This window comes from Denticeps clupeoides, chromosome 1 (genome assembly GCF_900700375.1).
Source record: "Denticeps clupeoides chromosome 1, fDenClu1.1, whole genome shotgun sequence".
Taxonomy (NCBI): Eukaryota; Metazoa; Chordata; class Actinopteri; order Clupeiformes; family Denticipitidae; genus Denticeps; species Denticeps clupeoides.
Window position 1 is genome coordinate 27,259,476 of NC_041707.1, and position 14,917 is coordinate 27,274,392.

General features: G+C 38.7%; 1 protein-coding gene across 3 annotated transcripts in view; it reads left to right on the plus strand.

Moving 5' to 3' along the window:
- Nucleotides 1–268: 268 nt before the first annotated feature.
- The window catches only part of shprh (SNF2 histone linker PHD RING helicase), an 89,195-nt gene continuing 74,546 nt past the window's right edge, over nt 269–14,917 (plus strand). Inside the window, exons 1-7 of one of the 3 annotated variants that reach the window (XM_028982163.1) lie at nt 269–447; nt 681–1,298; nt 1,389–1,518; nt 1,729–1,947; nt 3,843–3,924; nt 6,153–6,303; nt 6,425–6,521. In XM_028982163.1, the coding sequence (XP_028837996.1) occupies nt 696–1,298; nt 1,389–1,518; nt 1,729–1,947; nt 3,843–3,924; nt 6,153–6,303; nt 6,425–6,521 (1,282 nt within the window). In that variant the 5' untranslated portion in view covers nt 269–447; nt 681–695. Of the gene's footprint in view, nt 1,299–1,388; nt 1,519–1,728; nt 1,948–3,842; nt 3,925–6,152; nt 6,304–6,424; nt 6,522–14,917 lie in introns of all 3 variants that reach the window. The other 2 variants (XM_028982162.1, XM_028982164.1) reach the window with 2 other exon arrangements.

Sequence of the window (14,917 nt, forward strand, 5' to 3'; positions counted from 1 at the left end):
AAACATTTATAAGAAATTACCTTTTCACTGGATTCAAACAGGATACCCATTAGATCATGTATGCACGCCATTTCCGCGTGCTCCTGTATTCTTATTAACCTCGAAACCTCTTGATTTTACAATTTGAAGTGTTACTGCATTATGAAAAGTAAGTCAATAGTTTACTCATATTATATATATATATATATATACACACACACACACAGTCAATAGAGTTATGTACTTGTGGAGTTAATGCCAAGAGTGTAAAAAATGAAAAATTTGCAGCAGCCGTAGAGCAGTGTGGAGACCCGATTCAAAGCGGAAACGATTTTGCGCATGCGCAGTCCATCGATTTTTCTGTACAAATTGGGTAGCGACAGCCAGCATTTTTTCATCGAAAAATTATAGCGTACACAGGATTTCTTGGAGCTTCTCTATGATTTTTTGCAGCACGAGCACAAAAATGTAATCCGTCGTTGTTATTTATGACTTGCTTGGGGTTATAGGTCAGTTTGGAGGTTAGCCTAATACGTCAGCGTTTGTTTACAAAAACTCGACTCAGAAATAGTCTTTATAAATATTGTGTTTAAATTCGTAGCCAGTGGTGTCTATATAAAGCTTTTTGCCGTGGCGTTGCCAGTCATAAACAATTTGAGTACTGAATAGCTTTGACGCATGCTCCGCTCATTTAATTAAAGGAAGGTTTCGTCAGCATGAGCAGCAGAAGAAAGCGCTCAACACCAGTTCGGGTTGATGAAGAGGTCAAAAGAAAGCTGGAATGGAATATGCAAGATCGCAAGAAAGATTTACCTGAACGAAGCGGTTTCAGTCCGTTTTTTTCTTCCAGTTTCTCTGGAGGAGAGGCGAGGTCCGCTGCCCAATGTAATGGTAATGTGCCTTGTTGTTCCAGTTCTCTATCGCTTTCCAGGAAATCCTCTCCCATCCCTTTTTATGAGGAAACTGGTCGTTCCAACGATTTATTACGTTCTAAAGTCGCAAAAGAGTCAGGAAACTCATCTCACTCTACAATTGATAAATCTTTTGCTCTGAGTGTTTTACCCACATCAGATTTCGGTCAGGATTGGAAGGCACTGATTGGAGAATTTGTTCTCCATTGTTCAACCCCACTGAATGTTGAGAACAAAACCATTTTTCTCAGTAGAACTTGTAATAAAATTTTCTTGGGTCCACTATACTCTGGAGAGGAGTATCCTGTTGAATGCTCGTTTTCCAATTTGGAATGGGACGACATAGAGTGGCTGCAGAAGAGGAGGATCCTCCAACTTTACCACAAGTTCAGTGATGGGTCTATTAAAGTGTGTACTGTTTACCAAAAAATGCTGCAATATTGTTTAACCAATCTGGATGACATATATATGGCTCTGCATTCTGCCTTGCTTCTGTAGCTTCAGGTTTACCTACTAGAAGCAGGATTAGGAAGGCCAGAATTCCCCAGTGAGACAAATGGACGGATTAAGAAAGCCAATCAGCTAATGCAAAAAATAATGAGTCTCTTCTATAACTTCACCATTCCAGGTAGGTACTGCATATAAGCGTGTGTGTTGTTTTCAGTTTCTTTCCAGTACTGCTTTTCACTGCTGAATATTTTAGCAGAATAGTTCTGGACAACTCCAGCATACTTTTACAGTTATGGGTGATGTTTTGTGTGTCAAGCAAAATGTCCATTTTGGAATGCTGTGTTTGTTGTTATGATATATGCCTGTGCTTTGCCCTTGTGCTCTGCAGAGGTGATGGAGAATTATCTGGGTGATGGTGACATAGACCTGGAGAGGCAGAACGTAGAGGAGTTATATGACTTTGTTCGGGACTTTCATCAGCAGGAGGCCCAGGACTGCATACCTGATATTCAGCATGAGAACCTCATACCAATTTTGAGGCCCTACCAGTACCAAGCCGTCAATTGGATGCTGCATAGAGAGAAATACAAGTCTCCTTTGACTCAAGGTAGTGGAGGGCATGTGGGCGCAGCAGAGTTTAAAAATATGCACAAAGATATTATTTGAAAAGAATATTTAAGACTGTTTTTGATTTCTTGTGTATTCAGTAGTTAATTGGCTGATGCGAAAATTGCCATAGGAAATATTTTTGCCACCCTAAAGGGGTCATCGTCTTCTTCCTCCGCTTATCCGGGTCCGGGTCGCGGGAACAGCATCCCAAGTAGGGAATCCCAGACAGCCCTCTCCCCAGCCACCTCCACCAGCTCCTCCGGCAGAACCCCAAGGCGTTCCTAGACCAGACTGGAGATATAATTTTTCCAGCGTGTCCTGGGCCGACCCGGTGGCTTCCTGCCGGCAGGACATGCTCAAACCACCTCAACTGGCTCCTCTCGATGTGGAGGAGCAGCAGTTCTCCTTGGCCAAAAACATTTAATTTTAAAGTACATTTATTTTCATCATCTGACGTATTATTTAAATTAAATGTAAAGGTGCCATCACATGTCTGTTAGAAATAAAAATACTGTGATTTTATTTTCTATATTTTTTCATATCAACCAGGGATAGTTTCTATGTAACAAATTAAAATTGCAAGCATTGATTGGGACTTTGTTCTGTCACATACATTGGTCTACATACTGTGATGCGTATTGCAGTATTTTTCTCTTTGCATAAAAAAAAGAAGTAAATGAGAAGGTGGAGTGGACATTTAAATGAAGTTGGCACCAGGAACAAATCAATACTTTGGTTCCTTTAGTGTTTAAGACATTTGAATGTCATTTCTATTCTTTTTGCGCCATGAGCGAAGTCAATCTTCAAATCTGTAGTTCAAATGTTCACCACAAGATGCTGCTATAACCTATGCTTCAATATGGCACAAACAAAGATGATTGTTTATTACAGTGAAAATAATCATATTACTCTCTTAAAATACAAAAATGTGTAAATAGTTACTAATAAATAGTTTATAATAAATGAAAGGATAATAATATGAAGACCTTATGAAAACAAAAAGGTCCTCCATCCCTAATAATCTTTGAGGTTATAATGAAAATATGTAAAGGCAGCGTTGTTGAGCAATTTTGCCACATCCATTTTTATAAATTGTAGCACAAAGCTGAATGCACAGCAATATAAAATAACACTTGTGATGTTAAAATATATAACACTGACTAAACACTAGTCAGTTGTTATATTCATGATGTTTAAAACCAAAAATTACGAGCCTATTTCTCAAACCACGAAGATCAGTTTTTTATAGAACTCTTCTTGCTACCTGCACATGCAGCGCCTGGGGAGAAACTTGCCAATTAATCTTGTCCTCCTAATCATGCACTTCTCTACGCCTATTACATCTCATCAGCAACTGCAGTCATTTAAACATGTTTACAATATTCTCATCAAAAAATCATAACGCATCCAAACATCAATTTGAATCTGAGAATATGAAAATAAAGTCCTCAAAGTGTAGTTTATAGTATTATTCTCAGTCATAAAAAAAATCACTCCTCACACTGATACTGACCACAAATGCATTCCACCATAAACTATGCTGTAATTGAATCTTTTGTTCATAATAATTTGTTCATGATAATTACAACATTGAACAAAGCAGTTATGAAGATTAAAAAAAGTGACTAAATAAAACTGATTTACCAAACAAATTTGTCCCCATAATGTCACAGAGTAGCTGTGTCCAAATGTGACTTTTTAATCATTAACAATTAAGTTTATTGTTACTGTATTTACATTTACAGCACTTACATGTCATATTCAGAGTGCCTTATAATCAAGTGGGGTGGTTTGAACATCTGTCTTTATGGTCACCTCCTTCATAGGCAAGCATGTTGGGCTTTCATCACTTAATTGTATTGTAATGTGACACTTTTTTTTTTCTTTCCCCAGCTGAACCATGTGTTCATCTCCTCTGGCGTCGAGTGGTGACTTTATGCGGGAAGAAGCTGTACTTTAACATCTATACTGGCTGGTGAGACATTGTCCAGAAACAACCCACTGCCAAATACGGAGCTCACACAGTTGGACTCTTAAACTGACTGAGCTTGTGATTTTGATTTATTTCAGTTTAACAAAACAGTTATTTTCAAGTCTTGATTCATTTAGTACAAACGCTGTTTAATTGTGTAAGATTAGTTTTAAATTCTTTGAGAATACAATGGCAATCCAAACATTGTAGAGAATTGAGTTATTTTGTCATGGACAACAAATCAGTGTAATATACAGATGGTTTTAAAAAAACACATTCATATTTTTTAAATGTATTTTTGATTTTCTTAAATCCACAGTGCTCAAATTATCCATACTGTTGTGCATACACACACATATTTATACACCTTAATTAATGTTAGGGTTAATGTGTAATGTGTGTAGCATCTCAACCTGATGCTTTATTTCTAGCTGGGTATCATTACATTTACATTTACGGCATTTGGCAGACGCCCTTATCCAGAGCGACTTACAACGTGCTTTCAAGTTACCATCGATGAAGAGATCAATTCCGGTTCACTAGGACCCCAACTATGAATACATCTATTTTATTCACTCTGTTGTAGATTCTGTACACAAAGTTCGACAACACGAAAATTACAATTTAATCTAAATATTCTTTAAAGAGAAAGGTCTTGAGCTGTCGTTTGAAGGTGCTCAGTGACTGAGCTGTTCTGACCTCGAGGGGAAGTTCATTCCACCACCGAGGGGCCAAGATGGAGAAGAGTCTAGATTAATGTTTTCCTTTTACCTTCAGAGATGGAGGGACCAGGCGAGCAGTACTGGAGGCTCGGAGTAAACGAGGTGCAGTGCGAGGTGTAATAAGTATCACTACAGAATATGTAAAGTTAATTAATCAAAGTTAGTGGCTTCCTTGCAGACATCTGAATTTTCAGTGGGGCTGAGGTCAGGCCTTTGGAAAGGCTTCATACGTTCCGCAACCAAATTGTTTAGATGACTTTATTACCAAGCTGTGTTGAATTGAATCTGGCGTGTTTTTTTCTTTGTGATTCTAAATGCAATTAAAACATCCTGAAGTCTTCTCCAAATTCAATTTACACCTGATCAGCATGTGTACAATGTATGTTTAATCTCAATTGTATACTGAGTTGTTTGTTTGTTTCAAAATGTATCGGAAACTATAGTGAAAATGTTTTTCTCTCTTTAGAAAATAGTATCTTACTTTGTCAAGTCAAGGGGTTGAATGTAGGACTGAACAATTTTAAGAAAAAGTCTTTTCAATATTCATTCTATTGAAAGTAAAGTGATGTGTCATTGTGAAACACAGCACAGCACATGGTGTACACAATGAAATGTGTCCTCTGCTTTTAATCTATCACAGTGGGCAACCAAAGGCGCCCAGATAGCGGTGTGTAGGGCCGGTGCTTTGCTCAGTCACACCTCAGTTGTACCTTGGCGGTTCGGGATTCTTACTTACTATGTTTATTAAAAACTGTAGCATAATCGTACATTACTGCACTTTAACCAGCATACCCAGAGTTGATTGCTTTTAGTGAAGTGAAGTGATTGTCACATGTGATACACAGCAGCACAGCACATGGTGCACACAGTGAAATTTGTCCTCTGCATATAACCCATCACCCTGAGTGAACAGTGGGCAGCCATGACAGGCGCCCGGGGAACAGTGTGTGGGGACGGTGCTTTGCTCAGTGGCACCTCAGTGGCACCTTGGCGGATCGGGGTTCGAACCGGCAACCTACTGATAATGGGGCCGCTTCCTTAACCACTAGGCCACCCCTGCCCCACGTGGGCATGGCTTTAACATGGGACACAACTAATTGCTGAGCATGATTGTGAGTGGCACATTTTTTACCATCATTGTGGCAAGCCTGTGGCAAGATAGTGCCTGAACTTTGCTTTCTCTGCTGCACGCTTCCTTGGATGTAATGATTCGTGGTTCAGATCTTTTCACTAACTCTCTTAAATCTCTGCCTCACTGATGGTCTCCAGTGAACCCAGCATGTCTGCACATGCATCTTCTCGCATCAAACCTGGCATTAACAGATTGACTCTAGGGTTGCAAAATAATCACAGTCATTATGATTGATAATATATCTGTGAGAATATATATGTTCGATTTCAATTTTTTTTATGTGCCCATGACTTCATCTACAATTCGATAATTTCTGGTTATTTCTGTGCCTTAATGCTTTAGTACTCACTCATTCCTTTCACATTTGCTTATTGCAGTGTTGTTCAAGAATTTCCCATGGCAGAGCTGGACTGTCCAGGGGGCATCTTGGCAGATGAAATGGGCCTGGGGAAAACAGTGGAGGTGCTTGTGCTAATACTACTGCATAAACGCCAAGACCTTCATCTTGAGTCACTAACCCTGCCAGAGGTGAGCCTCCAGTTTAGTGTCTGTCTGCTTCTGTAGTTTTACAGTTGATAGGTTAGAATTTGGGAAGAAACGCAATTTGCTTGTGTAATTTTTATTTATTTATTTTTGGTTTGCTTTTCAGGGAAGAGCAGTGAACTACTTTGTGCCCTCAATAGAGTCAGAAAGAGAGAGTAAATCCAAGAGTAAAGCCACACCAAAAGAAAAGATATCTTATCCAGGTGAGACTGGAGTGCTATTCAGTACTATTCAAATGGAAATTTCTGGTTTCAAACTATAAAGCGATTAGAAAATGTCACAGCAATGAGAGATTTTTAAACATGAGCAAAATGTGTAATGGAATGATGTGAGCAAAAACTTCGACCAGCACATGCCTGAGTAAATTGCAATGAAAGTGCCTTTCTTGCTGCAGGGTTCTGCACAAAAAGGAGGTGTGATCCTACCACATATATAATGCAACTTTACCTAATTATTTCAATAAACAAGCTGTAAAGTAAGTCTATTTTCACATTCTATTTTAATTTCATATATACTATGAAAACAAGCAATATTCACGGTCAAAAAACTCCTGGAAAGCATAGAGCATCCAATTTTTTCCCATCATATCACCTTCCTCACAGCATTTAACTAATTGTTAGTTTAATTAAATAGCTAAAATCAGCCTATATTCACTCCTCTTATGAACCTTATGAATGAGTGGTGTATAGTTATGCTGTTAAAAAGTAGTATGCCTACTTTTTAACCCTGCACCAAGAACATCACTTCCCTGCATCCCTCAGTGCGGTTTCAGACCCAGTGTTTTTACAGGTTTTTATGAGGCTATTTAAAACATTTTTATAACACTTTTATATGTTTTTTTAATTGATTTATTTTTTTAAATATGAATATTAATCCCTGAACCCAAATGCGTAGAGCTGCTTCTATTAATTGTTCTACACGTCACATATCCTTGTAACGGACAGAATATCAACTAAAAGCACAGAATAAAAAAATATAAAATATAAAACAAAACTATGCTGAAAAAGCACATACTAAAAGGAACAGACACATACTACAGGTCTACAGATTTTTGCTATAAAAACCAGCCTGTCAACATTTTCTGGTTTAAGAGATTACCCTATGACGTCACTATGATTTTTTAAAATATTTAATAAGAAAGATGAACATTTACGGGTTTATTTGAAAAAATGTGTGTGTGTGTGTGTATATTAGTGGTGGGCCGTTATCGGCGTTAATGTGCTGTGTTAACGTGAGACTCTTATCAGGCGATAAAAAAAATATCGCTGTTAATCTATTCACAAAGTTGGGTTGGGAGCTGGGTCTATACTACGCAAGCTATTGTGCCGGAGTTAAATGGTTACACTAGATTTATAAGTATATTTCTTCCTTCTTGTGTCTTATTTTCTTATTTTCTAAAGACTTTAATTTTGTTTTTGAGACACGGTTCAGGTCTCTTGGACACATGGCGTGAGTTGTGAGAGGTGCGTGGGGTTTGTGTGCAAAAAGTTATTTCTTTCACTTTAATTTATGTACATATTAGGAATATTTTGCATGTGTGTTATTTTGTGAATATTTTATTTATGTTCTTTTAATACTGTATATTGTGGAGAGAGAAAGACGCGATGCAGAAAGACGCGATGTGTGACGCAATGTTCTGACGTGACCTGCTTTTTGTACAGGAATGCAGTGTTGTAAATTGTAAATGCTTTATGTTAATGTCCAGTTCTCTTGGACACATGGCGTGAGTTGTGAGAGAGAGAGAGAGAGGTGCAGAAAGACGCGATGTTCTGACGCGACCTTGCTTTTTGTACAGAATACACTTGAAAAGTCTGAATATATGGAATGAAACCTGAATATATGGAATGAAACTTGAATATATGGAATGAAACCTGAATATATGGAATGAAACCTGAATATATGGAATGAAACCTGAATATGGAATGAAAGTCTGAATATATGGAATGAAAGTCTGAGTATATGGAATGAAGTCTGAATATATGGAATGAAAGTCTGAGTATATGGAATGAAACTTGAATATATGGAGTGAAAGTCTGAATATATGGAATGAAATCTGACGTCGCCAAGTCATTGGCGCCATTTTGAGAATGTTAGTTTGCTAAACAGGTGAATTGTGCTTCACCACGAGTGATTCTGCACTAAACCCAGTGGCAGCTGTTTTAAGCAGTGACGACGTAGTTTCACCGTGGAAGACCTAATGCAGCGACAGTAGCTGCTTATTCATCAAGCATCCGCACTGACCGAAACAGGCGAGCTTCCCGCCACCATTCCTACCTACAACCTCTGTCTTTTAATACGGAAATGGAGGTAAGTAAACAGGGAGGAATTACAGGGCAAACTAACTTCAGCATTTTAAATCCGATATAACAGCGCTGACCGATCCCAGCGCACCATGCAACGTTTAGATTCAGGCTGCACACACAAAGTTTATTCTATTCCATTTTATACATGAATGTAATCTGCACTTTTTAAAGTTAGCAGAACCTTGTGTCTTAAATTAAACACTATAAACGGCGCTGTAATTTGTATAAAATCGTCCCTGTGGCTGATTCTGCTCTATAGAGAGTTGAGTTTATGATGAACCCGGTGTAGCTGGTGAAATGTCGCTGGTACAGATTTTACACGGTCGGGCTTTAAAACGGCACCGGAGACACTCGCACGGGCAGCGATGAGTATAAAATAGAAGAGAATAAGCGTTGTGTTCAGCCTGAATCTAAACGTTGCATGGCGCGCTGGGATCGGTCAGCGCTGGTATATCGTATTCAAAATGCTGAAGTTAGTTTGCCCTGTAATTCCTCCCTGTTTACTTACCTCCGTTTCCGTATTAAAAGACAGAGGTTTATGTAGGATTGGCGGTGGGAAGCTCGCCTGATATGGAAATATTGAAAAATCTCTTCATCAGTAGTCCTATGCTGAATGTTGGTAGAATTATTAGCGGTGTTACTGCATGACGTCATATTTCATTCCATATATTCAGACTTTCATTCCATATATTCAGTTCCCTGTCAATATATATATTATTTATTTCCTGTTTGCCTAGCCATTATATATATGTGTGTGTGTGTGTGTGTGTGTGTGTGTGTGTGTGAGAGAGAGACAGAGCAGGTCCATACACAGCGGCATTGTAATTCGATTTGTCAAAAACTATAGACTATGAGCTGCAATATATACAGGTGTCAGTACAGAAGCAGCCTCTTTCCTCTGTGATTGGAGTTGCTGTAACCCACCAACAGCCTGCTAGTATAAAAAGATCTACACACAATGAACTAACTAGACAATATATACAGGTGTCAGAACAGAAGCTGTGACTTTCCTATTGGGTGGGTCTGGGAAGACTGATGCTGTGGTCCGTAACATGAATAGGGGTGTCGAAATTAATCGTATAATCGATTAAACACGATGCAGACTGCAGGATGAGATTGCATTGATGCAGTGCAGAACATAATCGATTACATCTTAATGATGTTGCTTGGTGATTTTCTGGCTGTGATATAAAAATAGTGACTGTGGCTGTCTCAATCATTTGTTGGACTTTGACAGCTGGGCTATGACGTATTTTCACGTGACCAATAGAATCCAAGCAGGCGAGTGCTCTTTTTGCCACTTCAAAATACACACAAAGCGAGGAAGTTGAATTGGAATGGAGGAAAAGCTGGTCTTTCTCTGAGTCATTGGAGTTTTACTGGGAGTTTAGAAAAACATGCATATTTTTGCTGTGAGCCCCACGGCCAGCAGGTATTTGAGTGGCAGCTCCGTTCCACAGAAGTGATTGGAAGTTTGGCTCTTTTCAGAGTTCCAGCTCTTGTGGCATACGTAGCCTCATATTTTTCTTCTTACATGTCAAATATGAATGTTTTTTCTGTTGATATCATATTTGTGAAGTAAGGCTAAAATATGAGGCACTCTGAAAAGAGGCAAACTTCCCATCACAACTCTGAACCCTATCACTGCAAGATGCATGGGCACAGCAGTAACAGCCATTTGTGATCATATATGGAATGATTTTTGTGCACATTATCAACTGCACGATTAACCAATTGTAAGTATTGATTAAATACGCTGATTATGATGTGATCCATATGTGATCGCTAATAGCTGATGCTGCTCTGCATGTTCTTGAAGTCCATGTATCTTGCACTCTATCTTGATAGAGTTCTGGGAAACGGAGATGTCACACAAATACCTGCTGGCCAATGAGGCAAAGCCCTGCCAACACGAGAGAACTGTGCCACCATATTCTCAGGCAATGTAAACATAAAACGGGGTGGAGTGACTAAAAAGTCAGCAGCAAACCTGTAAAAGAGCGAGACATAAGCAAAAACTTATGTTGTTAAATCCCAGTCTCGGATTTTACATTTCAGTGTTTTATTTTGTTTGATATTAGATGTATTGATATTAAAATTTTGGCACAAATCTGATTCCACATTTTTCTGCCATTTGTGGGGTCAAGAGAGGGTGGACTGAACACAGACCATTTTTCTGCTCATTGTAGCAAATGAAAGTGTCCACACAGGTGTACAAGACCTTGACTCTTGTATTTTGAAAACATCATGTTACTAATTAAAAAATTAATAGAATGCATCGATATTGACAGTCTCAGAGACTGTTGTATTTAAGGATTTTAGAAAGAAAAGTTAGAAATTACACAGGTTGGTAGTTGGCATTCTAACATATAGTGCACATATTAACCAGACTACATAAAGTGCAAACATGCGACACAATCAGTGCAAGAATAACATTTAAGGCAACCAAACATGTCGACAGCAATGAAGACAGACTGTAGTTGTAGATCATTTGAGTAAATGATAATGGACTAGAGGCTGCTTAATCTCCATTGTATGTATGAGTGTGAGTTTGATTTATGTATGTCTACATGCCACAACAAGCAGAAGTTAAGTTTGGACATGTGTGGTGATAATATAATATAAAAAAGAAAAAGTGTGATCCTTGACACACACATAACCACCTGACTGGACAAATCAACAGTGCTTAACCAGTGAAATGGATAATGATGTTGCCAAGTAAAAATATTTCAAATACTGCTGTGCCAAATGGAACAGTGCAATAATTTTACAGATATTTCTAAAGATAAAAGAGGATGTGTGTGTGTGTTTGTGGCAGTCCAAATTAGAAAGACCCTGAATGTTCAGTTTTCTGATTGCCTATGGTAAGAAATTGTGAGAGCCCAAATGCTTTGGTACCTTTTTCTGGATGATAAGAGGGTGAAGAGTGAAGAGGCTACACAGTCATGGCCAAAAGTGTTAAGAAAGACACAGAGACTTGTTTTCACTATGTTTGCTGCTTCAATGTTTTTAGATCTTTTTGTCAGTTGTTTCTGTGGTATATTGAAGTGTAATTAAAAGTATTTTGTAAGTTTCAAAGGCTTTCATTGACAATTACATCCAGTTTAGTGTTGGCCATTTTTTTTAAAAAAACTTCTTATATTCGCCCTGACATGCTGTCAATTAACATCTGGGTCAAATCCTAACTGATTTCAACCCATTCCTTTTTAATCAGTGCTTGGAGGTTATCAGAATTTTTTTGTCTGTCCACTCACCTCTTGACAATTGACTTAGTGAATTATTAATTATGGTCTGGGGAGTTTCCTGGCCATGGACCCAACATTTCAATGTTTTATTCCGGGGGCCAAAAAATATATATTTTCCAGATTGCCCAAACTATTTGAGCAATTCATCAGAGAAAATGATTTTCACCCCATCCAATCCCTGTACTTTTTGCAGATAATCAGTCTCCAAAAGTCCTCCAAAAGTCTGTGATGTGCATGGAGATGCACTCACTAATGGGTGTTGCCATTCTTCAGCAGACCTGTGCTACACTGGTGGCACCCCAATACCGCAGCTGAATCATCTCTAGGAGATGGTCTTTCTTGGAGGACTTCAAGGACTTCTGGACTTTCTTGGGCAACACTTGAACCTCTCTCCTTGATGGTTAAAAGGTTGATTTAGGTGCAGTCTTAGAAGCAGTGAAAGTGAAGTGATTGTCACATGTGATACACAGCAGCACAGCACACGGTGCACACAGTGAAATTTGTCCTCTGTATTTAACCTATCACCCTGAGTGAGCAGTGGGAAGCCATGACAGGCGCCCAGGGAGCAGTGTGTGGGGACGGTGCTTTGCTCCTTGGCACCTCAGTGGCACCTTGGCGGATCGTGATTCAAACCGGCAACCTTCTGATTACAGGGCCACTTCCTTAACCACTAGGCCACCACTGCCCCAAAGCAGCAATATACTTGGCTGTGAAGCCCCTTTTTATGCAACACAATGATGACTGCATATGCCTGTAGACTAACCTTTTGCACGGGTGGACCAGCATAAAAGTTAGATGCACCAAATTTTCGATGGTATCGCATTTAACAGCTGCTCTTCATGCGCACCTGCAAGAAAGTGTCCCTTATTTGGGGTTGAGAAAGTTGGCAACCCTTTTCTCCTGGCAACTGGAGAGAAAGCACCATGAAAAGTAAGATAACTATCTAAAAGATTGTTGACTAGCTCCTTCAGGGGGAGATTTTTTTTTTGCAAACAGCTAGCTAACAACTATGGAACCCCTTAAGTATCATGGAATGGAAAAAAAATTATATATCTACTCTGCACACGTCATTATCCTGTGTGCACAAGTTATTGTGTACCACTGTCTGTTCGCTCAGGTTTAGGACAGTTATGTAATATTTCTAAAGCTTCTATAAATTAGCCCCCAATAACTCTTGGGTCACTGCTTGATTTGTAGGAATTCAGAAAAATTCTTTTTCATGAAAACCCTAGATACACCCATTAATACACACAACAAAAATGTTTTAATGTGTCATGAATCAATTTGTCAAATATAATTAGATCCCTTTGAGAAGTACTGTCTCCTGTGAAGTCTCCGTTTGTCTCTGAAGTAACTTGTATGCTAACCCCTCAGAATCCAACTCTGCTAATATGATTCTAACTTCTTAAATGGCTTTAAGGCCATTTCCTCTGCACTCTGTGAACATCCATCTATAACCGTGCATTTTCCACAGACCTTATTATAGGTTTTTGGATGAAGTCAATATCTTTCAGTATAGAATATGCAAGATTTTATGGAATTTCATTCTATGACATTCTAAAATGACAACAAATTGGATTTTATTTTTTTATTATTGAGTCCTCTCCATAATAAAGTGTCTTTAGATGTAAGTGAATTTAGAGCAAAATGTTTTGAAATAATACATTTTTTTCAGTACATCGTACTTTAGGGGCTCTGTATATTAGTGAACCAGCACTGTCTTTCTAATGTTAATTTGACTAATTCACTAGAAGAAAATTAATTTAGTAGTGTTAGTGAACATTTGGTCAGATCATTGAGTAGTTGATGATCATGTGCGACCTCTAGAACCCTGTAGATTTTCATATGCAGCGTGTCTGTTAAATGTCCATTATAGAGTGAAGATACTCCGATGATCTTCTCAGCTGTCCTCGCTATCCGTTGAGGGCTCTTGTTGTCCGATGCCATGCACTTCCAAAAAGGAAGTAAAGATGCTACTGGGCTCTCCTCAGTTAATCATGAGACACAAGCAGTTCCTTTTAACAGGCATTTATTGCTTCTTCAGTATGCCGTGAGATCAAACACAGTCAAAATTCTAAACACAAAATCCATGCATTATTACAGTGATAGATAAGCTGCTTTTTGCTAACACACACCCACTTCCGGTAATTTTTCAAGCATACTAAGCAGTTTCTCATACCTAATTGGCCATGTTATCTCAAGAGGAGAAAATAAGAAACCTCTCTTCATAAAATGTCTTCATTACACTTCGACGTTGATATTAATCTTTCAGCAGAGCACACACATTCTTATAAACGGTTCCCCCAGGAAATACAATACGGGTAACTTGTTCCATAGCAAAAACAAATTAACATTGTACCAAAAATGCAAATCATACATTAACTTAATTACATCACACAAAAAACACCAAATTGCTAATTCTGATGACAGCTACAGGCTTTCTTGGCTAAAGAGCTGGTGTTGAGAGCCCAGGAGACATTCTCCTCTAGATGAACATCAAGGCATTTTTTGTGTTCTTGATTATTCAGTGGAGAGTAGTCCCTCTGTTCTCTTTGGAGGTCAACTTTAATTTAATCTCTTGAATTTTTTCCACATTCAGATACATATTGTTGACTTTACACCAGCCCATCATGCGCCTCCTCTGTGTATGCTGATGGTGACTCATCGTTCTTGCTGAGTCATGTTCATGTCATTAGTCAACTTGATAATGTGGTTGGAGCTGTGCATTACTGCATAGTCATAAGTCAGCGAGGTTAACAGCTTTGGTCTGTGCACACAGCCCAGAGGAGCTCCAGTGCTCTGTGAATTGGTGCTGGAGTTGCTGTTCCAGATCCAGGCAGACTGAGGTCTCTCAGACAGGAAGTCTAAGATACATTTTGTTACGTCCTGGTCTAGGTCAGGAACGTAAACAATCAAGAAAGAGTGAGGGAAACGCCACAAAAGTTTTAACCATTTTATTTAATCAATCGAAAGAAGTACAATTCAGGTTTTGACAACCTGTAACGCTAAAAGATTGTCAAAACTGTAACGCTAAAAAACAACGCATAATAC